General features: G+C 47.8%; 1 protein-coding gene across 2 annotated transcripts; it reads left to right on the top strand.

Moving 5' to 3' along the window:
* The first annotated feature begins 206 nt into the window (after positions 1–206).
* On the top strand, positions 207–3,285 carry IRF2BP2 (interferon regulatory factor 2 binding protein 2). 2 transcript variants are annotated; one of them, XM_082673786.1, is made up of 2 exons: positions 207–1,517; positions 2,180–3,285. In XM_082673786.1, exons 1-2 carry the CDS (start codon positions 509–511, stop codon positions 2,893–2,895), a joined length of 1,725 nt encoding a protein of 574 aa, XP_082529912.1. In that variant the 5' UTR covers positions 207–508; the 3' UTR covers positions 2,896–3,285. The 2 variants fall into 2 exon arrangements, with proteins under 2 accessions (XP_082529912.1, XP_082529911.1); XM_082673785.1 differs by having other exon boundaries at positions 207–1,565.
* The last annotated feature ends 20,502 nt before the right edge of the window (positions 3,286–23,787 follow it).

Below are 23,787 nucleotides of genomic sequence, written 5' to 3'. Positions count from 1 at the left end.
CGCCGCCGCCCCGGCGCGGCATGCCCCGCCGCTCGGGCTGAGCCTGCCCCGGCGGCCGCCCCCCGCCCCCCGCCCCCCCGGCCTCCCCGCCCCCCGCCCCGCACTTCGAGCCGGCCGCCGCCGCGACCTGCTGCGCTCCCCCGCGCCCGCGCGGCCCGTGTTCGCCCCGGTCTGGAGGCCCGCCGCGGCCCCGGCTGAGCCGCAGCCGCAGCGCCCGCCGCGCCGCGCCGCCCCGCCGTCCGCCCGCGCAGGTCGGGGGGACGTGCTGCCGCGGCTGCAGCCCCTCGCCCAGCGCCCGCCGCCCCTCGTGCACCGGGGGCGCTGCGCGGGCGCCGAGCCTTTGCGGGCTTTGCCGCCGCCGCCTGTGCGGCCGCCGCCGCCGCCGCTGGTGGGAGAGACGCGGGGTTGGGGGGGGAGGAGGGCGCGCGTGGTGCCGGCGGGGAGCGGCGGCGCCCCCCCCTCCTCCTCCTCCGCCTCCTCCTCCTCCGGCGCCGCGGGCTCCTCGGACATGGCCGCGGCGGTGGCGGTGGCGGCCGCGTCCCGGCGGCAGTCGTGCTACCTGTGTGACCTGCCCCGCATGCCCTGGGCCATGATCTGGGACTTCACTGAGCCCGTGTGCCGTGGCTGCGTCAACTACGAGGGCGCCGACCGCGTCGAGTTCGTCATCGAGACGGCGCGGCAGCTCAAGCGGGCGCACGGCTGCTTCCCGGAGGGCCGCTCCCCGCCCGGCGCCGCGGCCCCGGCCGCCGCCAAGCCGCCGCCGCTCTCGGCCAAGGACCTCCTCCTGCAGCAGCAACAGCCGCCGCCGCTCGGCCACGGCGGCCCCGAGGCCGCCCCGCGCGCCCCGCAGGCCCTGGAGCGCTACCCCCTGGCGGCCGCCGCGGCCGAGCGGCCTCCGCGCCTGGGCTCCGACTTTGGCGGCAGCCGCCCGGCCGCGAGCCTGGCCCAGCCGCCGACGCCGCAGCCGCCGCCCGTGAACGGCATCCTGGTGCCCAACGGCTTCTCCAAGCTGGAGGAGCCGCCCGAGCTGAACCGCCAGAGCCCGAACCCGCGGCGCGGCCACGCCGTGCCGCCCACCCTGGTGCCGCTCATGAACGGCTCGGCCACGCCGCTGCCCGCTGCGCTCGGCCTGGGCGGCCGCGCCGCCGCCTCGTTGGCCGCCGTGTCCGGGGCCGCGGCCACCGGCCTGGGCTCGGCGCAGCCCGCCGAACTAGGCGCCCACAAGCGGCCGGCGTCCGTGTCGAGCGGCGCGGCCGCGGAGCACGAGCAGCGCGAGGCGGCGGCTAAGGAGAAGCAGCCGCCGGCTGGCTCGCACCGCGGCCCGGCCGACAGCCTGTCCTCGGGGGCCGGGGCGGCCGATCTGGGCACCGAGGGCGCGGGCAAAGGCCGCGGGCCCGGCGAGCAGGACTGGGTCAACCGGCCCAAGACCGTGCGAGACACGCTGCTGGCGCTGCACCAGCACGGCCACTCGGGGCCCTTCGAGAGCAAGTTTAAGAAGGAGCCGGCCCTGACTGCAGGCAGGTTGTTGGGTTTCGAGGCCAACGGGGCCAACGGGTCTAAAGCAGGTAGGGGCGGCTGTGGAGTGAGGGGGTCTAGGGGCGAGCCGGGGACGGAGAGCCGAGGAGGGGTGCTCTTCCCATTCGCCGTTCTCCCCCGGCCCAGAAACAACAAACACCCAACTTCCTGATCTGCCCGAGGCGGAACCAGTGCTTAGTGGCAACGTGTTCCTGTGCTGAAGCAGCATAACAAGAGATGAGTCAGACGGGCTGATAGGCAGCGACACAGGGCTTTCCTTTCCTAGCACATTCCTGGATGCGAGCAGGAGGGCACCAGTCACCTTTTAACCTGTGTGTGCGTGGCGCGGGGGTGGGGGGACGTTAACCGTCAGGTGCACAGTGCAGTCTGGGGATAGGCAGGCCTGTGGGAAAACAGCGCTGTCGGGGCCATTTTCTGTGGCTTTTTTTTTTTTTTTTTAAACTGCTAGGCTGCCTCAGAGCCCCGTCAGTCTAAGTGGTTTAAGTTGCACGTGCTCTTGAAACTCTTATGAGTTTTTATGTACCAGCTTTTAGAGAAGAGAAATTCTTCGGGGAGTTTTGTTATGTGTTAGAAAAAAAAGATCCTTTTCAGTGTACGTCCATTTACGTCCGTTTTTTTCCCTCTTATGTCTTTGTTCTTCCAGTTGCAAGAACAGCAAGGAAAAGGAAGCCTTCTCCAGAACCAGAAGGTGAAGTCGGGCCCCCTAAGATCAATGGAGAGGCACAGCCGTGGCTGTCCACGTCCACAGAAGGGCTCAAGATCCCCATTACTCCTACATCCTCTTTTGTGTCTCCACCTCCCCCCACTGCCTCACCTCATTCCAACCGGACCACACCGCCTGAAGCGGCCCAGAACGGCCAGTCCCCCATGGCAGCCCTAATCTTGGTAGCAGACAATGCGGGGGGTAGTCATGCCTCAAAAGATGCCAACCAGGTGCACTCCACCACCAGGAGGAACAGCTGCAGCCCACCCTCTCCGTCCTCTATGAACCAGAGAAGGCTGGGCCCCCGAGAGGTGGGGGGCCAGGGGGCAGGCAGCACAGGAGGACTGGAGCCAGTGCACCCCGCCAGCCTCCCGGACTCCTCGCTGGCGGCCAGCGCCCCGCTGTGCTGCACCCTCTGCCACGAGCGGCTGGAGGACACCCACTTTGTGCAGTGCCCGTCGGTCCCTTCGCACAAGTTCTGCTTCCCTTGCTCCAGACAAAGCATCAAACAGCAGGGAGCCAGTGGAGAGGTCTATTGTCCCAGTGGGGAAAAATGCCCCCTTGTGGGCTCCAATGTCCCCTGGGCCTTCATGCAAGGGGAAATTGCAACCATCCTTGCTGGAGATGTGAAAGTGAAAAAAGAGAGAGACTCGTGACTTTCCGGTTTCAGAAAAACCCAATGATTACCCTTAACTAAAACTGCTTGAATTGTGTATATATCTTCACATATATATATATCCAAGACAAGGGAAATGTAGACTTCATAAACATGGCTGTATAATTTTGATTTTTTTGAATACATTGTGTTTCTATTTTTTTTTTTTGACGACAAAAGGTATGTACTTATAAAAGCATTTTTTCTTTTGTTAACGTTATTAGCATATATCTGTGCTTTATTATCCTGGTGACAGTTACCGTTCAATGTAGGCTGTGACTTGCGCTGCTTTTTTAGAGCACTTGGCAAATCAGAAACGCTTCTAGCTGTATTTGTATGCACTTATTTTAAAAAGAAAAAAAAAAGCCAAATACATTTTCTGACGTCGTAAGATTGCCTTACTGTCTGTTATTCCTTATTGCTGGCCCCTTTCTCAGGCTGGAGGCCAAGTGGTGGAGAAGGAACGGAAATGAGCGAAAGGGGCACTGTTGTGAAGTGGGCATATGCCACAGGGAAATGTCACCAAGTTTCCCCCCAAACGTTGTCCTTTGAGAGTAACAGGAAACCGATTTTGAATCTTTCTCGCGTTTGGATTTTGTTCTTAAAGTTCAGTTGTTGGGCTGTTGATGACTGCCTGAGAGTTGCTGCTGAGAGATTTTCAGGACTGGGGGTGGGGGGGATTTTTTTTGTTTGTTTTAAGGCAAAGTTGACCACTGTTCACTGCCCATGTGATCAGTTGTAAGATTACAATGCTGCATGCTAGTCGGTTGCATAATACACAATCCAGTGACTCAAGGCAGTGATAACGGATGGTGGTGAGGACAAGTGGCACTGCCATCTTTGCGTGGAGCCTGGCTCTGCAGCGCCACTTGATCTTTCGAAACACCCTGGAGCACTCCTGTCTGTCGTTGGCTGTGGTCGTTTTCCTTTGGAGAGTCGAAAGAGACGTTACAGTCCAGGTGAACTTGGAGATTGTGGGATTGGTTTCGTTTCTGTTTTGTGTTTTGTTGTTTTATCATTTACCTGTAGCCCCATTGCTGTTGATACGATCACCTACACCCTGTTTGTAGTGAGTGCTAAATACAGAATGGTACAATGACAGTAACAGCGCAGGGTGCTGCCAGGACTGCCCGTGGGCATATCAGTGACAGCCCAAATGGGGGTGGAGGAAACCTGTAATTTCCTTCTTACATGTGTTTGAAATACCAAGTGAATAATACTGTTCTTCTGGACAAAAATGATAAACTGGCGAAAATTAAAGAAAGGGTTTTACATAATAGACAGGCCCCACTTCTCAAACTATTTTTAGAAACCTTTTGTAAACTAATTTCTTTTGATTACTGTTTTGCATCAGTAAAGTGAGATTGTTTAAACCAATAAACCATCAGTTATTAGAAATAGTTGTCTCACGGTGATACTGGTTTTTCTTCTGTGCTGTCATGATTTAACATTGACAGGAACACTACTCTAAACCCTTTCATGCTCAGGTGTTTGTAACTTGGCCCTCTAATTAGGCTGAATCATTGGCTTCGAGGTCTACTACAACTTCTGTGTATCGTTCCCAAGCGAGCTTTTATTTTAATTTGAAAATATAGATTGTTACCCACTTTGGATCCTTCTTCAGTTATGTTTTTGTGTTTCATTTTTAAATTGCTCAAATATTTTTTAATGGTCGAGTTATTAACACTTGAAAATCAGATACTGCACCAAATACAGTATTTCTTTCATGGTGTTTTTAATGAGCGCACCTATTAATGCTGTGCAAATTCATGCTACCCGTCATTGTTATATTGCAAACAGACTTGCATGATTAACCAGTTTGTTGTTACACTTTTTTTTTTAATTGGAGTATCTGTGACTCAGAGCAGACTGGGTTCTCTTATGTAAACGCACACGTGCAGAAACACAGGCAATCTTACATGCCCATAAAGACATTTGTAAAGAATTCAGCTTATTATGGTCTGTTGTATAAATGCGTATCTAGGCACTTTATTATAAACTGGAATTTGACCTCATAGATGTTACAAGTTGATCAGTCATTTGACCTAATTTGTGGTAGCTATCTGTATGTTTTGCATTCTTAATACAGATAAGCTTTCCAAAAAGGTTAGTAAAGAACCATCCTGCTGTTTTGAATAAGTCTATCCAGCTGTGGAAAGGACAACCTATGGTATCTCTGTGCTGCTGTTTTAAAAGGGATAAATTTAAACAGCGTTAAAGGGCCGTGTGTTGTTTACTCCTATTAAAAAATGAGAGTCCGACTGGCCCTTGGGTGGCCTTCGTTAGAAGGCTTGCAGCTGGGAAGTGTTGATATGGGTTATATCTCTGGCATTCTCTTAAGTTGAAAAGTTAACACTGGGACATGGGTTTGATCCTTTGTTGTACCTGATGACAGTGCAGAGATTCTCCACAGCTGGATAAGATGTCAGAAAGCTACTTACTGTACATGGGCAGTATCAGATTTCAAATCCTAATATTTCAGCTGTGCTTTTAATACTCAGAATATTAGGGGATGGGGTGTTGAAGCTTTCACTTTTTTGCTTTAACAATTTATAGAATTTAACAGATGTACTGTCTTTCACGTGGCCTCACATTAAAAGTTATGAGAACGTACACATGGTTTACAACTTTTACTAGATACCTTTCCTTGGCCACCAAGTATTTTAAAAGTGTGCCACCTTTTAACCTTTACTTTTTTTTTTTTAAGTTGAAGGTGATACTTTTTCTATATATGATGAAACTCATGTCAACTGAAGTGAGTGTAATCTCAGATATCAACATTATTCTATTTTAAAATCACGCTATGGAAATATCACCTGCATTCTGTCATTTGTCAGATTTACAGTACCTTTTTTTTCCTTTAACTTTTAGCATTAAATAAAAATAAAATTGGGAGCACTGAACATTTTCTGAGGCCTTTTTTAATTGTTGAAAGTAAGCTTAGAGTGGCTGTTTTAATCACTAGTGGCAATGAGACCAAAGGATGTGTGGGTTTGGGGTTGAGGTTTGACTGGAACGGCAGGAGAATAGCAGGAGATAAAAAGACATGGAACAAAAAGGCAACTGATGGAAGGGAAAAAAAAGTGCTAGGGACTGGGGAAAGGGCAACTGGATAGGGGAAGCAGATAACGAGAAGAGCTGAACAAAGTACAGCCAGAAAGCACTTGTTTACTTTTCAACTTGCAGTCCAGCCAGCCATTCTGCAATAGTAGATTGGAAGGGGAAGATAGTGACGACATTGAAAAGACTGTCAAGACACGGAGCTGCCCTTTGGAAAGCCGTGGAATAAAACAGCCATGTTGGGCCAGAGGAAATGCACTGAAGACAAAAGAGAGAAAAAAAAAAAAGCCCACCTTTTGGAAAGCTTTGGAATAAAAGTCAGAGCCAAAGCCATGTGTGAGCTTCATTGAAGCCCTGAAACCTTAAATTTATAAACGCAGATAAAAGGTGGAATGCACTGAGGTCCTTTTTCAAACTCCTGTCTGCTATCACGTAGGAAGAAATTTCCTGGTTGTTTGCAGCTCTTTCTCTTCTTGTTGATCAGTGGCTTGGCAGACTTCTCTATGAAAGGAACTTGTGAAACTTATAGTTTTAAGATAAAGGTACACATAGACTTACTAGGTGTTTTAAATTAAACAGCAAGAGTTTATGCGTAGTTGAATGTATTTTCATTAGAGGTGGCCCAGTAACTTGGGGAGCCCATCACTGTATATAGTTTAATGATTTTTGAATTAGCCTGTTTAAGGCAGTTTTCAGGAAACAGTGTCCTTAGTAAGTTATTTATAGATGATAATACACATGATGTTTCATTCAATAATTAGCTTAAAAGAAATGTTAAACTCTTAGTCTTAAAGATGCTAAGTTTTATTTTTAGTGAAATTTAAACTAGTGCAGCTTGCAGAAGTCATTTTTAAAATTTCAAAGTAAACTTTAATGATTGCATTCAGTTTTCAGTTAAAAAAAACCAAACAAACCAGACCCTTGATGTGGCAGATGTCTTTGTTTATTCCCCAAAGCTGGGAAAAAGTTGAAGGGAAAACACGGAGCTCCTTTTAATTCCTAGACTTTTAAGTCCCTCTTTACTCAAAGTTGTTTTGCATTTGATTTATAGATGGTTTTATTTGGTTAGTGAAGAGTAAAATGTTTCTCTTCCTGATTCCAAAGTGTATACGTGGAATCATTCAGAAAAATGTTCAGTCGTGTGTAGGCCACTGGAAGTACTGAGTCACCCTCATTTGCTTGCCTTTTCTTCATAGGGAACAGTGAGAAGACACGCCTTTCCTCTGTCACAGACCAAGGGCAGCGGCACCAATGAATGGGATACAGATTCACCTGCTGCATCATCTGGGGTTCTAGAAATGGAGTGTGTGTGTGTGCGCGCGCGCGCGCGTGTGTGTTTAACTCTTTCAGTGCCACTGGTTAGGCCTCTGACAGCAATAGTATTGATTACAATACAATTGATTACAACTAAATAAAAATTATGGGTGTGACTTCCCAGGTTGTCAACTACCTAGATGCCTTGTTGCTGTTTCTGTTGACAGCCTGCATTTTCCTCAGAAGTTAGGAACCCCTCACAGTAATTTAAAAGGCACAAAAATATACAGAAAGTCAATTTGTAAATTACTTAAGGTTGGAAGATAGAAAATGACTGGATTTACGGATTATATGTGGATTTCTCTATTAATCCCAGATAAACCCATAATTAGGGATATCCACACTATCCTAATTTACCATTAACAGAACCATTTATACTCAGTTTAACAGTGAAATTTGTTTTAACTCATCAGTTGTTAACTTGCTCCTTCCCCATGTCAATACAACTTAAAATGCTTGATTTTAAAATACGTTTGTTAATTTGAGGTGTAACTTACTGTTTTTTTTAAGTATAGAATATGAACTCTACATCTCCACTGGTCTTTATCACAACATAAGGGGCTGAGCAAAACAAAACAATCCATGCAAGCCACAGGAAAAGTATTTTAGGGCAAAAAGTATACCATAGGCAAATCATTTAGACATTGGGTCTTAAAGCTGGTCTTTTAATCTGAAAAACGATGGGGTAAAGTTTCCTTAATAGAACTCCATCTTATTAGAATGGTATAAACAGTTTCTACTATAATACAATCTTAAACATTGCTTTGAAAAAAATGTAGAATAGCCCTTTAAAACTAAAAATCATAGTATAGCAAGTCTTCTGTGCACGTAAAACTTATCACAAAAGTCAGCCTTGAAAATCTTCTAGGAGATGAATTTTCTCCTAGGTCAGATAAAGTCTGGAGACTAGACTACGGGATTCCTAGTTTCACTTGCAAGCATCAGTGCACAGGTTGATCTCATCCTTTGAATGAGCTTTAGAAGCTGTATTGCATAATCTATAAAGAACCTCTTCCAGCAACTCAGCAGAAGCCCTTGATGCTCAGATAAGACATCCTATATAGAGTAATATGTCACATTTCAATATTTCTAAATATAGTTTATATTTTGGGGAAAATGAACCGTTATATAATCTGTAGATTTCATCACTTACCACTTTTACTTAGCAAAATTGCCATTTCACTCTTTGTATCATTACCAGCCAGTAACATAAAGACGCCCATGAGGGGACGGGCATCTTGCGCAACAAATGAGTCATGTTTTGTTGTGCAGGTGCTCAGGTAGCAACTTTAGCAGATAAATATTTAGGTCACTGTGTATTTCTCTGCCATTTAGAAAACAGCTTTCCTGTGACAGTGCAAGTAGAATATTTGACACTGTAAATGTGGCTACCTCGCCAGGAAAAACAAAAATCCTGAAACAACATTTCCCCGGAGCTAAAGGCCTGATTTATTTTAATGTATGTAAAGATTTTTTGTAACTCATTATTTTTAAGCTCAAAATTACTGAGCTTTATTTTCTTTTATTGTAGGATTTTAAAATATTAACCATACCAGTAAGAGTTGTGCAGAGAAGTGAAATGTAGGAGTAGGGATTGTCTAGGACTGAATAAATCAGCATTTCTTTACACAGCCTTGGCCTTGCGCCTTTCATGTTCTCCGCAGCCTAAGAGAGCTGCAAAGCAGAAAAAGGCTGCTGCGCGCCTTAACCCGGGCTCTGGCCTCCTACCCCATGTTGTTATTCCGGCCTCCAAATAGCAATTCGATTAGCCTTTTTTTTTGGTGATAAAAGATAAAGATTTATTGTACCCCATATACAACTGAAATCAGAATTTCACAGGAGGGTCACAGTCATTAGGGAAGTTTTGGAATACTCTTAACAAGCACCATATGGACTGTTGCTGTTATTATTTAACACCTATTAAGTAGGCACAGCATTGTAGGCTTTGAACAGCTGAGAGGCCATAGCCCCCAGCTTCCTTGGAGCCTAGAGTCAATGCCGCAGGTAGGGAGTGTGTTTGCTTGACGAAGGGCACGATACTAACAAGAGTTAACCACGAGTTGGTTTCCTTCCAGGAGTTTGGAAAGTATAGTCAGAGCTAAATTCTTACATAGAGAACTGAGTCCCTTCCTAGAACTTACATCCAGAACTTTGGTAGGATTCTGATACAGGTACACAATCCTACAGTCAAAGCGCTTTCATTACGCCCAGCATGAAACCATCACACACGAAAAGGGGCCGCGGGACACCATTATCTTCATACCAATCAACAGACCGGTTGAAAACATGGGGCCTGGGGTCAGCACTGTCAAATTGTAGCTTTTTCTTTTTTTACTTTTTATTGTTGCTCAGCATGGCATTTTTTAAAAGGAAGAAAACAGCCGCCAGCTCTGCCAATCCCTGTTTACTCGAGGGGAAGGAAAGGGGAGGAGGCTCCCTGACTCTCCAGCCGCCTGCGTAAAGGCCTTCGACCACGAGGAAACCTTGCTGTGGTTTCCAGCGCGGAACCGTGACTCACGCCGCGGCCGTATTTACGTATTCTAGAACTTTTCCCCGGGCCGCACTGGACAGCGCTGCGCCAGCTCCCCGCGCCGCGATTTACGCACGTGGAGCCGCGCGACCCCGCGGCGGGCCGGGCCGGGGGCGGGGCCGGGGAGGGGCGGGGCCTGGCCCGGAAGTGGCGGCGGCGCGCCCAACCCGCGCCCACTCGGCCGACTAGCCGCTGGGTGAGACCCGGCCCACCCTGGCCCCGAGGGTCAGGTCCGCCAGCACGCCAGCTGCCGCGGCTATAATTAGAGGAGAACCTGGGCCCGGCCGAGCCTGATCCCCCGCGCCCCCCGCTGGCGTTCCCGGGAGGAATGTGCGGGCGCGAGTGCCCCGTGCGTCGCCGCCGCCGCGCTCCCGGGACGGTCACCGCGTGGTGGACCAAATAAAGTAAAAGACCTGGCTTCTGCCGGGCGAGGAGCCAGCAGGACCCGGGAGCCAGCTCAGGGGTGCGGCGAGCCTTCGGCTGCCCAGAAAAGATCAAACGCGCGTCAGCAACAGCCGTGCCTGCCGCCTGCAAGGGTCCCAGGCGCGGGCCAGGCTGTACTAGGTGGATTGTCTTAAGTTGGAGATGGCGCATGACTATAGCTGCCCCAAATGTCACTCCCTTTTTGGAAATCATGATGCTGCTTTTTTTTTTTTTTTTAAAGACTGTGGCTATAATAAGGCAAATATTCCATGCTGGTGGAGTAAACAGTCATGCTTAAGGGGCATCTGTCTTAGCAGGAAGCATTCTGATAACACCGTGCATGTTAATAAAAATGTAGGGGGTGGCCAAAAAGTTCGTTCGGGCTTTCCAGCAGAGGGGTCGAAAAACCCGAACGAACTTTTTGGCCAAGCCCAATATTTATTAAGCAAACCTCAGGACGTGCCCCTATGGGTACTACCAAGTCAAATAAAGTACTGTAACAGCTGACTGCCTGAAAGGCAGTTGCCTTTTCAGAGAGAAACTTTTCAGTTAGAGAAAAAAAAGTTTTTCTCTCATCCCAGTACTTACCCTTGAGCCCTTGAAATGCCACCCAATTAATTAACTTCTAATTTTTGTTAATTATTGAATTTAATACTCTGCAGTAATAGCTCCAAAAATAATAATAACAATCACAGTCATGACCCCTGTCCTTTTAACAAAATGACGTTTATTACCAGTCTCGGAGCACAAGCCTAGGAACTTCACTGAGGTCTAAGAGTTGTATAACAGTTTCAGTCATTGTTTAAAAAGTGATTGCAGTACATGGACAGGAAGCTAAAAAAAAAATAAAGCTTTGCTCCAGGCTTAAGAATACCTAGACGCAACCCTACTAAAAGACTTTCTTCATCAACATATTTTTCTTTCCAGATAACAGGCACAAAAACCATTTTAGAAGCTTGAGATGGAAATCATACAAAACAGTCCACTCCTTATGTATTTTATCGAGGAACCTGGAAGCCTTTTCAGGTTGAAATTCGATGCCTAAGAGGTTCCTCCTGCTCAAGCCTGTTTGTCTTGATTCAAGCGCGCCGTAGTCAGCGCTGCTCTGCTCCTTCACAAAGATCTCTGAGAGGGAACTCTGCTGAGAGATGCAAATTCAAGTTTTTATGAAAACACACCTCAGAATTGTCCAGTTCTTTCCCAGATACACAAAAACACTGGAATAAAGGTCAGGAAGTCTCCAGATATCCTTGGGCTTTGTGTGATCATTTCACGTAATTCAATTAATGTTGTGTTTCTATTTTGCAATTATTGAGAAAAAACATTACCATGTACTTACCTCAGAAGGGGCTCAGGAATTAAACTGGACAATCTCTATGATAGCATTTTGGTTCTTCATCTATCAGCCGGACATGAGGAAGCACTGGGTGTGTGAGTTACGCATTAGGTGCTTGGCGCAGTGAGAATGTGTACCACTAAAAATATAGACTCTCAGTTATCACATGAAAGGGGGTCATGGCAAACAGCATTGAAATGACGGCGAGAAGGGGCTCCCCCTGCTGTCATCATAGAAGACACATCGTCTCCCAGGCCAGAGTCCTGTACCTGGGACACCCACTGGATGTGTATCAGCTTAGTATCAGATGATTTGTGAAGTTATCATCACCTTGGGGGATATATCATTCTACTGAAAATAAAATGAAATAAAATTATAGACCACACATAAAGGAAATGAATATCTTCCTTAAAGGGTTCTATGCTCAGATTCATTTACTGAAGGGTCAACCTACCTGAAAACCACCGAAATGGTTTACCTCAGTCCATTTATGGCTTTAAAAGCAAGAACGGTATTTGTGTGACTGGTGGCAGGTGGGCGGGTGGTGGGCCTGGGGGTTGGGGGGCGAGGGGAGGGCTGGGGGAGTGAGGATACGATGGAGCCTATTGTGTTCTTTTAAAATAATCAATCAATAAATATGATGGGGGCTTCCCTGGTGGTGCAGTGGTTAAGAATTCGCCTGCCAGCAGAGGGGACATGGGTTTGAGCCCTGGTCCGGGAAGATCCCACATGCCATGGAGCAACTAAGCCCGTGCACCACAACTGCTGAGCCTGCACTCTAGAGCCCGCAAGCCACAACTACTGAGCCCGTGTGCCGCAACTACTGAAGCCCGCGTGCCTAGAGCCTATGCTCTGCAACAAGAGAAGCCACCGCAATGAGAAGCCCGCGCACCGCAACGAAGAGTAGCCCCTGCTTGCTGCAACTAGAGAAAACCCCGCGCGCAGGAGCGAAGACCCAATGCAGCCAAAAATAAATAAATAAATAGAATAATCAGTTTAAAAAAAAGTCTCCTTGGGATGGTCACATAATAGAGTCTAATTACCCCAAACAGGAAGCATCAGAGGGAGGGTAGGGTGATCAACTTATCCGCTCATCCCTCAGCCAACACCTGAGACCTCACCCTTAGGTCTTCCCCATGGGTCCTCTATGGATGGAATCCCTCTGAGAGCCCTTCTTTAAATGCCTATTTACACCACCCCCCAAACTCCAGAGTTCTCTATCCAAGCCCCCACTCCATGGAACCCTCCCCCATCACCCCTGATGGGAATGGATTTCCAGCCGTTGTCCCTTCTCGTGCCTGCAAACTCTGCCCTTCAGGCTTCCATTGCAATTCTGCAGGGCTCCCCTCTGCCTAGCTTCTGCCAGCCCCATCGATCCTTGGCCCTGAGGGAGAGGGCAAAGGAAGGCCACCATGTTCTAGGGGCCAGAGAGAGAGATTGGCTTGGAGACATCTGAGAATGCTTCGGTTCTGGTTACGTTTCTCTCTAGCAGCAAGGGCTAAGGCCAGTTTTACCCTAAATTAACTAAATGTGTATACCACTCACCACACCACGGTATGGAGGGATTCCTAATACCTACAGTGTAGAACTGTGCACGTGCACATGTGCTGTAAGCTCTAAAGTCACATAAAAATGCCGACTTTTACTGTTTAACTTGGGATTTCCCTACCCATAGAAGCTTTACCTGAGTCATGAAGTCAGGGACTTACTTCCCCTTACATATAATTTATAAAAATATCAAGACTGAGACCAGTTTCCGGACAGCTCCACTGATTAACTTTTCTCTGACCATCTGTAAAGTGTTTATCCAAGACTGTTCTCCCAAATCCCAAGCTTGTCCTAAGGAGGCAGCCTTTTCTAGAAGCAAGTTCTCCTAGCTTTGACGCAGTTACAAGTCACTGGGTCACATGTGCACCCTGCCTTGCAGAAATGCTGTGTTTGGGTGTGCCGTGAGGCACTTTTCACCCTAGTGAAAAGTCTTATGCCATTGTGTTAGGGTTTTTCAGAGAAACAGAATATATATCCTATTGCTTCTGTGATATATATGGTAGATGAGAGATAGATGATAGATAGAGAGAGAGAGAGAGAGAGAGAGAGATTTTAATAAATTGCCTCACACAGTTATGGGTACTGGCAAGTCCAAAATCTTAGAGCAGGCCAGCAGGCTGGAATTTCATGAAAGACTTGATGTTGCAGTCTTGAGTCTGAAATCTGCGGGCAGAAACCCAGGCAGAGTTTCTTTGTTGTTGTCTTGAGAATTCCTCCTTCAGGAAACCTCAGTCTTTGCTCTTAAGGCCTTCAACTGATTAGGTGAGGCCCACCCACAGTATGAAGAGCAATCTGCTTGACTCAAAGTCTACTGACTTAAATGTTAATCATATCCAAAACATACCTTCACAGCAACATCTAGACTGGGAGAACCTGTGGGTGACCTACCTTCCACGTGACCAAACAAGTGGGTACCACGGCCTAGCCGAGCTGACACGTAGTGACACATCACGGTCACTTCCTAAGTTTTCTTTTCCTTCTCCTCTGGCTGTCCCAGGCTGTGATGCTTCTATCAGTGATGACGCTTTCAAATACAAAGTCACAAAAAAATCTATTCAAACAGGCTTAATCTAAAAAGGGAACTTTTTGGCTCTTGGAACTGAAAAATCCACTGGCAGGCCACCCCGAGGTCTGACTCACTTCAGGTTTGTACCTCATCTCTCCCTGGTTCTCTTGGCCCCACCTTCCCTGTGTTGATGTTATATTCAGGCAGGCCTCTCAAGATTATAAGATTGTTTCTTACTCCCATCCAAGAGGAAAGAGAGCTTCACATCCCTCCCAGAGCAGGGGGAAAAGAGCACCAAGCTTCTCTCCGATTGGGTAGGTCCTGACATCATCATGTGGCCATGGGGATAGCCTGCTCTGATTGGCTTAGGTCTACTCACACCCTAACCAAACCCAGGGCAAGGGGATGGGATTGCCCTGAATGGCATCTAGTTAGGGGTCTTCCTTGGAGCCAGGAGTAGGATCAATCCCAGCAAAACAAGTGGCCACTGTGCAGTGGCCGTGGGGGGGTCTGGATGCTGGACGATAACCTTAGTTCTCCGCATCAGCCTCCGAAGCAGGGCGGCTGCACTGCCCAAATCCAGGGCACATGCAGCGCTGCAGCCTATGGGAATGGTGCCCACTGGGACTGAGTGGTCTCAGCCTGTGGGGTCACAGGCAGCACCCCTGGTCCCAAGAGAGGACAGCTGCCTGGAAGGAGGGGTGCTCCCCTTGGATGTCAGGGCAGAGTTAGTCCAGCGTGGAGAGGTGGGCGGTGGCCAATCGGCTGGCAGACATGCGCTCACTTCAGACTTCCTTGTTCCTAAACTCTTTGCCTCCCTGCCGTTGAGGGAGTGATCACAGGACTGAACTCCTAGCAGCCTGCTTTACAACTGTCAACGCATGGGCAGAGCTGTGATGCCACTGAGGGGAGTAGTTCATGCTGCTCTTGTTGGGGTAGCTTGGCAGGGACGAAGAATGCAGGAGGAAGGGGGCCGGAAGATGTGTTGGGGCAGTCCCGGTGCGGGGGTTGTCTCTGAGATTCCAATCTGGAATTTGTTTTTATTATTTAAAAAAAAAAAGAAAAGAAAAAATAATATAGATTCGGCAAGAATGAATATATATATGCATAACTGATTCACGTTGCTATGTACCTGAAACTAACACGACATTGTAAGTCCACTACACTCCAGTAAAAATTAAGAAAAGATTCTGCTTTAGGCAGAAAAAAAAAAAAAAGAAAGAGAAAGAAAGAATAATAAAGTAAGATTCTGCTTTGGACAAAAAAAGAAAGAAAGAAAAAATAATAAAGATTCTGCTATTGGCGAAAAAAAGAAAAAAAACGTGAAGTGTCAGGACTTATATCTTAACAAGGCGTAAACGCCTCTTCCACCCCTCCCTCTGTCTGCGCTGCCACTGCAGTTAGTGACACCAGCTTGTCACCCAGGGTGCTGGGGTGGAGACGCTGCACCTTGTTGAAAAGCACATGGTTCTTTGTGCACAGAGTTGTCTTCCCCCGGCGGGGAGGGGTGCACCCTGGTCGGCCTAGCACAGCCATGGACCCTCAGCTTCCCCGCCAGCCGCCGGACGGCAAGGGCCTTCCACTGTCTGAGCCGACACGTGTTAACATTGCGCTGAAGAGACCAGCATTCTGGACCTGGAATTACAGGAGGAAAATCAGCAGAGTTTTTCCATTGCCTGAATACAATTCTGGGCTAGGGAGAAAGGCGTTTGGGGCAAAACACCATTGGAATTAAACAAGGATGCTATCACATAAACAGGCGCATCGTTCTAAGTTGTGCAGGAAAAAAAAATCATTCTCCTAACATGATACTTTATGATTGACAAAGCCCTTTGCTTCTCTCAGATCACTGAATCCTCATAACAGGTGAGAAAACAAAAACCTTAGAAACCCTCCTACTGAACAGAAAACTGAGGCAGAAAAGTCAAGAGACTTGCTTCAAGTAATTTAGTTACTAAGTGAAGCCTCTACCTAAATCCAGTTCTGCTAACTCTAAATCCCCACCACTTTTTTTCAATATTTAAGAGTAACACTTTGGGGGGCCCTATCAGTATAGGGAATATTAGTTAAGATGCGCCTGAGAATGGATTATACAAGTCCTCCCAACCCCGATTTACCCACTGGTTTATTCTCATGCTTCATGCTTAGCTGGCTAATACAGAGTCACATGTTCCTGTTGTCTTTATTCTCCTGGTTTAATCAGGAAAACGAGCCAGAAGAGCTGCAATGATTAGCCTGGGATCATTAGAAGAGGAAAGAATTTATATTCACAGTGACTGTATTTCTAGTCCATTGATTAGGCAATTTTGCTTTTATGAATCAATCGCGGTGATTGCTATGCTGAATAAAATATGGAATTGCTCTCACAAAGAAAACATAAATTACTAGCTTTAAAATACAGACTATCTATGCCTGCAGCTAGGTTTCCTATGGAATATTTATTTCCTCCTCCTGATTTCTGTCTCGGTTTTCTCAGGCGGTATCCTTAGAGGTTCCTTAGCCCTGTTGTGAATGTAGCAGTGTGCTCCAACAATGGGGTGTCCTGACGGGTGTCATTATTACTTAAAGTCCTTTGACAGCTCCGTTGTGGATGCAGAGTGGGGTTCAAAGTCAACACAGAGCACTTTAGGGGCAATACCACTGCCATGCGCACCTTCACTCTGCATCTCCAATACAGAACGCAAGATGATTTTTAGAAATATACACGATCACCTTTGGAGGTTCTAATAACAAATGCACCAAAAATCTCATCTCTTATGAATGTGTTACATTTTTTCCCCTTAGGGTATACAGAGGTCTTTTCAAACATTGCACATTTCACACTGATTAATCTCGGTGGATTGCTTCTTGCTACGGCAAATATGATAATGTCCAACAATTGTAATTAATCATCATGGAACTTTATCCCATAAGAAGATGTTTTAAAAGCTAAATAATCACTTTTAAGAGGACACTAGAAAATTGAAGAGGGCAGAATAGGGATGGAAGAAAGAGGAGAAAACAGAGAAAAACAGAGCAATGAACGAAGTGCTTAGGGGACAGAAACGTTGAAAGGCCCGAGTTTAGGCTTTCAGAACAAAGAAGGAGGCATTTGGCTTCAATACTATGGGATCTGATGGATTCTAGAGACCAGAAGTTTCATGAATTAATTCATTAGACAAACATTTATTGTATGCATCCTCTATGTTAAGGCATTGAGGATTGTAGATTGTTATGTTTTTAAGATCTGGCTGTCTTGTAGCCTACAGGAAAAGGACCTGAAGCACAAGAGAGATCTGATGAACATGAAGCGAAAGGAGAAAGAGAAGGCAAAAGAAAAAGCAGAACTGGAAGAAAGCAGCAACAGCAGACAATGCAAACAACCCCCCCCCCCACCCCTTGCAAGCCCTGATTTTTCCCAGATAAGATACGTGTAACATTTCTTAACGCTTTCCTAGTTTTCCTTAGGAAAGTCAGGCAGTCCTAGGCACAAGCATGTTACACAATTTCTGTAAGTCCTGCCCTCTAGCAGGTACTGAGAGGAACAGGATTAAGAGTCAGACCCTGTTCTCAAACAACTTAGAATCTATTTGGAAATTTCAAGCACATTAAATTATGGATCTGATCTAAGACGGCGTTCAAACAGGTCAAGGGTGGCCTGATGCACACTTTGGCTGCATGGTTCAAAGAAGGGAGTGGGCCGAGCGGGGTGGAAGGGAAAAGGATGGGCTCCAGGAGGTCCAGCAGAGGCGGAGACAAGACATCAGACTGAACAGATGGTCGCATATTTGGGGACCAAGAAGAATCTGTGGCTCCTGTAACTGAAGGACAATTACTGGGGGTAATGGGACATGAAGTTTGACTAAATAGCATCAGGACGGATTTCCAGGGGCCCAGAAATTCATGCACAGGGAGGCGCGGGGGTCCCAGGGTGGTCCGTGATGACGGCAGCGCGTGGGGAGCGGCCCAAGCAGAGGTGTTCGTGAAGGATGGAACTGCGGGTGGGGCACGTGCAGTGAAGGCTGCTGACAGGTCATCAGAGTCTGAGGAACCGGACCAGGACGGCAGCACAGAGGAACTAGTCGGCAGGCCATTGCAACGAAGGAGTCCATCAGGTTTAGAGACTGGTCTGATTCAGGGCATGGATGAGAAGAGGGTACCTCCACGCCTGCACATATGGTCCAGTTACGTGAACGGGAGCAGGGCTCATCCTGGGAGAAGACGATAAATGCCCAGATGAGTAAATAAAAATGACTTGATGTCAAGGTGGGGCGCGCCTCCGGGCAAAAAGAAGGAGGCCGCCTCCCTACCCGCCGGCCCCCAGGGTTAGGCAAGGATGGTAATAGGTGATGCAAAGCACATGCGATAGGAGATGGGCCAGGCTGCCTGCCGAGGTGCCAGATGGGGCGGAGCAGAGCTGGACCAGGGCATTCTGGGAGCTCAGGAGAGGTTCTCAGTCCTTCTCCCTGAGAATCTCTGGTTGTATGTGTGCTGCACGAGCAACACGTGTTCATTCCTTCCTCGTTCAACGTGCGCTATTTAAACACTCACGTGTACCAGGCACTGTGCTGGGTGCCACAGCAGAAAGGGGTAAGCCCAGCTCGAGGCCCTCGGGAAGCTCTCAGTCTACGGGGAAGGCATAGATAAACACAGAACGGAGAAATAAATCTGAGAAAAGCATTCGAAACAGCCAGACAGGGTACTCACTCACAGATGCTGTGTTGAATTGGGATTAAAGAGGGTAACATTACAGAGCTCCTTAGAAGACGTCAGGAATTCTCCGCAGGAGCAGAGGGTAGCGTGACTCAGGGATACAAGTTTGTGTCTCGAAGTTCAACATATAAAAGGAGAGGGCTGTGGTCACAGCGGCCCGGGGAAGGTAAGCAGTGTAGCCCCTGGGAGGCTAACGTGCAGAGAACATGCTTTTGAAATCGGAGGACCAAATCAAGCCAAAGAAAACGGGCTCGTTTTTATCTCTACCAATTAGGATGCTCCTAAATGCCATTTCCTGGGTGTGTACAAATGCCATGAAATTCGGGGTTTCTTTTCATCAGTGTATGGCATAGACAGGGGTAAGCTCAAATCTCACCTCCAAGGTCACAGCTCCGGGCCTAGGCAGCGTTCTGTGCCCCTTGCATGGAGGAGAGGCAAGCTTGTGGTGGAAACTTGGCTTTGAATCCGCCATTCAGATAGATGTTCCTGATGTAGGTCCAACGGGGTTGCCGGACACTCAAAGCAGGGAGAGGAGTCGGGAGCCAGGAGCCCTCGCCTCTGGGGCCAGTCCTTAGGTCTGTACACACTGTGACTTTTCATCCCTGAGCCTGTCTGACTAACCCCCGTCCCCGCCCTCCCCCCGGGAGATCCCTGAGTCCCAGATGCACTGTACTAGGCCTTAGGGCGAGAGGTATGAGAAAAGGAAGTTTAGCAAAGTCAGTAACCGCCTAGGTTTGGACATCCAGAAGTCTGGGTTCAAATTCAGCCTCCACAATGTAATTAGCTATGAATCTCGGACAAGTTATTTCCTAAGGCTCTGTTGCCCTGTGCAGCCTGGGCATAAGGATAGCATCGGTCTCATAGGGTGTTTGTGCATATTGAATGAAATGGTCTATTTCAAATGCTTAGTGCTGTATCTCTACCTGGTACGTGCTCAGCGTGTGGTCCTCGGTATCAGAATGTGCCTGTACCCGTGTTCCGGGCCAACGCTAGGGATAAACAGGGCTGCCTGTACCCTTCTTTGCTTTTATCTCCTAGCAACCCAACTCAAATACCAGCTACTGAAATACTACACCTCATTAATAAGCAGCTTCATCCCTGAGATACCTCCACCGAGCAGCATGGACCCCCCTTTGCCCCTTACTGTTTTCTTTTCCTGCTAATTTTCTGGTGAATCCAACAACTGGAACGAGAGTGTCACCTGCCTCCACCCCACCCACTGGAAGATGGACATGCAGGCAGCTGGGGAGCTGGGGTCATGGCAGCCCGGAGGTAAATCCTGCCCAAGAAGCCCTGTAGGAGAGCCCACAAAAGAAAGAGGCTCTTTGCCAAAGGAGATTTTAGTTTGCAGTTTCCAAAAGGTAAGGGAACCCTTCCAACAATTTTTTTTTTTTTTTTTTTTTTTTTTTTTTTGCTTACAGGCTCAGAATTTAAACATAGGACACTGAATGGCCAACACCTTGGCCTACCCCGTGAATGCCCGGGGCATGCTGCCAGCACCAGGAGTTCGAGCTTCTGCCCAGTAGGCTTGTAACCTGAACTTTCTATTTCCAAAATCCTGGTTCTTAGTAGCCGGCACACATTTTGAGCCACAAAATTCTGAGAATTATTGCACTTGTCAGCTGCTAAGTCACATGCCCTTCAGCCTGGTCCCTTCTACTGGTGTTAATCGTGCTTCTGTTAGAGCCTATGAATTTCACTGTCACATAAAAATTAGCATCTCTTTTAATACCACCCAAGGCTTTGCCATACTCGCCCCAAAATATACCGTCAGGCCTGTCAGAATCCATCAATTCTCAGGCTCCCTCAGGATCTCCACATACAATGGCTGATAGCAAATTAATGGATTATCCCCTTCAGCTTCATTAAAGAACTGACCCCACCATGAAAATTTAGTTCAATTAGGATAATGTCTCATATTTAAAGAGTGCCTCAAAGCCAAGAAGCCCACAGATTTTAGCTCTTAATTTTCCAAGCAGTACTACATGTCACTTAGAGCCAACTTTAGTGAACAGGTATGTTTGTCCCCATTTTATGGATGAGAAGAGCTTGCCGCACGTTAAGTAAAATGACCATTACAGAGTTAGGAGCTAGGGATGTGAACCCAGACTCGGGATTCACACTTCAAGATTGACTTTATTTGGGTTTCCCTGGTGGCGCAGTGGTTGAGAGTCCGCCTGGCGATACAGGGGACGCGGGTTCGTGCCCCGGTCCGGGAGGATCCCACATGCCGCGGAGCGGCTGGGCCCGTGAGCCATGGCCGCTGAGCCTGCGCGTCCGGAGCCTGTGCTCCGCAACGGGAGAGGCCACAGCAGTGAGAGGCCCGCGTACCGCAAAACAAACAAACAAACAAACAAAAAAAGATTGACTTTATTTGCTTAATGTATGTCTGTGAACTATCAACGGCAGAAAAACACATACGGAATCTTTTTTTTTTTTTTGAGTACATGTTTAATGAATAGGGGATCCTGAGTACATGGTGAGGCTGTAAATAGATGTCAGTAGTGGAATGCAGGGGTGGACAAATATAGAATGTAGCTTGTGCTCAGCAATGCTGCCCTTCAACCCCCCATCCCCGAGCTGGTATGTTAACTACTGGTCTGTTTGGAAGCTTTTTTTTTTTTTTTTTTTTTTTAGGTTCAGTTGCATGATAGTACAAAGAGCCTTGTGTTACAATCTCAACACTACTATTTATACCCTGTGACCCATTAAGCACTGGTTCCTTGGTTGGGGTTCTCCCAATATCTTGAGAGAAAAAAAAAAAAGAGGGAAAAAAATAGCCTGACTGGAGGAAAAAAAAAAAAGGAGGTCTCATTTAACAATACTTGAGTCAAGAATTTGGAAACATGACCCCAGCCAAAGCCTTCAGAGGCCTGGTATCAAATGTTGTTATTTTTGGGTGGCTGGAAAATCAGGCTGCTTGAGGAATGGACAAGGTGCCCCAGTGGCTGCGCAGGAAGTGGGAGCGGGGCGGGTGGGAATGCGCCAGAAGAGGACCTCACGGGCCCAGCGGAGGGAGGCGCGACGTCCACAATTCCGTCCACGTTTCCCAAAGGCAGCTCGGCACTCTCTTCCTCCCAAATACCCTGGGAAACGAACCTCAGCGATGAGGTCCCCTCCAGGGGATTTATTTTTCCTTAAACGCAGTATTTCCCGTGAAAGCGAACGGCCTCCCCCTTCGGGGAAAGATGCCCGCTGGAGATATTTTTATGCTCTGTCTGCAGTGGGTGAAAGGGAATCCTGGTGTAAGATATCACCAGCAATGCCCTCCAGTCCCGCGGAGCTGGATCGACGTCAGAGCGGAGGCACAGCCTGTGTTTGGGAACATGGCTCACTCGCCCTGTCCGCCGGGTCTCCCTTCCAACCCAGTCTGTCCCAGCACACGCACGCGCACACGCATGCCAGCACACAAACACATGCACACACGTGCAAGCGTGCGCACACGCGTGTGCGCACGCATGCATGCGCGCACACACGTGCAACCGCACATACACGCATGTGCACACGCACACTGGCGCATATGCATGAGTGCAAGCACACACACACACGCCAGCACACACTCATACGCACAGGCACATACACAAGCACACATATACCCAGCTTAGGGGCCAGCTGGTTACCTGCTGTGTCATGGATGTTTAGTACATATTCAAAAATTCTTCTGGGGGAGCGTGAGGGAGCTGTGTGTGATAACTGCTCTGTGAAACCAGCTAAGAAAGACACCAAAATAAACTTTCCTGAGCCTACACTGGAGCGAGAGGCAGGAAGCCTAAACGCTATTCTTGCATTATTCACGTGCCCTCAGAGTTACCTTCCATGAAAAGGTCTTTAAAATATTTAGACTTGACTCCTCCTTGTAAGAAAATCAATGTTTAACTGCTTATGAACCCTGTAAAAGATAGGATTGTCTATTTGGGGCATAAGGGTCAGGTTTTCATGCCTCGAAGACCACTTCTGTGCACCCACCGGCCCATCCCGTAGGAATTCTACTTGTGCCTTCATGTAGCTCAAATACCAATTTCTTTACACACAGTATAGACGGGAGCTGTCCCATCTCTGACCGTTCAATGCTTGAGCTGGGACTGGATGGGTGGTAGCAGTTAGCGGGTTACAAGACGGTTGATGGATGAGTGGGGATGAGGGAACAATTGCTATGAGACAGATACAGCACATTCTAGAAAGGGAAACAAAGTATTAGATCCTGTGGGAGAAATTAAGGGAAAGTGGTGAGAGATGGGTTGGAAAAGAACATTTCCCATGTTCTTGTAAGCCAAACTGAGGGGTTTGACTTTAATTTGAAGACAACGGGAAGTTGTGATTTTAAGTAGAAAGGTGAGTCTAGGTTGCTTGTGTCCAAAGTAATATAACTGACATTGTGGCCCATGAGTATTTGTAAATGAGTAGATTAATGTTGATCATGAGAAAACTGTTGCGGAGGGTGTTGATAACTCCTGCTACAGTGTTAGTACGTGTTATATTTTTCCATCTGGAAGTTGTTGTGGACTGAATGTTGTGTCCCCCCTCCGGGGGGAAAAAAAAGGAGTTCATATGTTGAAGCCCTAACCCTCAATATGATGGAATTTGTAGGAGATTAGGTTTAGATGAGGTCATGAGGGTGAGACCCCAACGATAGGATTAGTGTCATAAGACAGAGGAAGCGAGACCAAAGGTGCCCCTCCCTCCCTGGCTCCTTCCTTCTCTCTTTCTCTCTCTCTCTCTGTGCCATGTGAGGACCCAGTGAGAAGGCAGCATCTGCAAGCCAGGAATTGGGCCCTCACGAGGAACCGAACCAAGATCTTTTCCTTCCAGCCTCCAGAACTGTGAGAAAGAAATGTCTGTTCTGCTCTGTGGTATTTTTTTTTAATGTGTTAAAAACCATTCAGTTTTATTAATTAACATGTATTAGGTTCACAAATAGCCTAAGTAAAGCCTTTCACAATCCGTACTGATCTTTTTACTGTCTCTATAGTTTTGCCTTTTCGAG

Source organism: Grampus griseus (genome assembly GCF_964374135.1).
Source record: "Grampus griseus genome assembly, chromosome: 16".
Lineage (NCBI taxonomy): Eukaryota > Metazoa > Chordata > Mammalia > Artiodactyla > Delphinidae > Grampus > Grampus griseus.
This window is presented reverse-complemented; position numbering and strand designations above follow the sequence as displayed.

Excerpts from the sequence above, each read along its gene's own strand:
- IRF2BP2 (XM_082673785.1), top strand. The coding sequence starts at position 509 with ATGGCCGCGGCGGTGGCGGTGGCGGCCGCGTCCCGGCGGCAGTCGTGC. Across the intron at positions 1,566-2,179 it reads GGCCAACGGGTCTAAAGCAG|TTGCAAGAACAGCAAGGAAA; the intron begins GTAGGGGCGGCT and ends TTGTTCTTCCAG.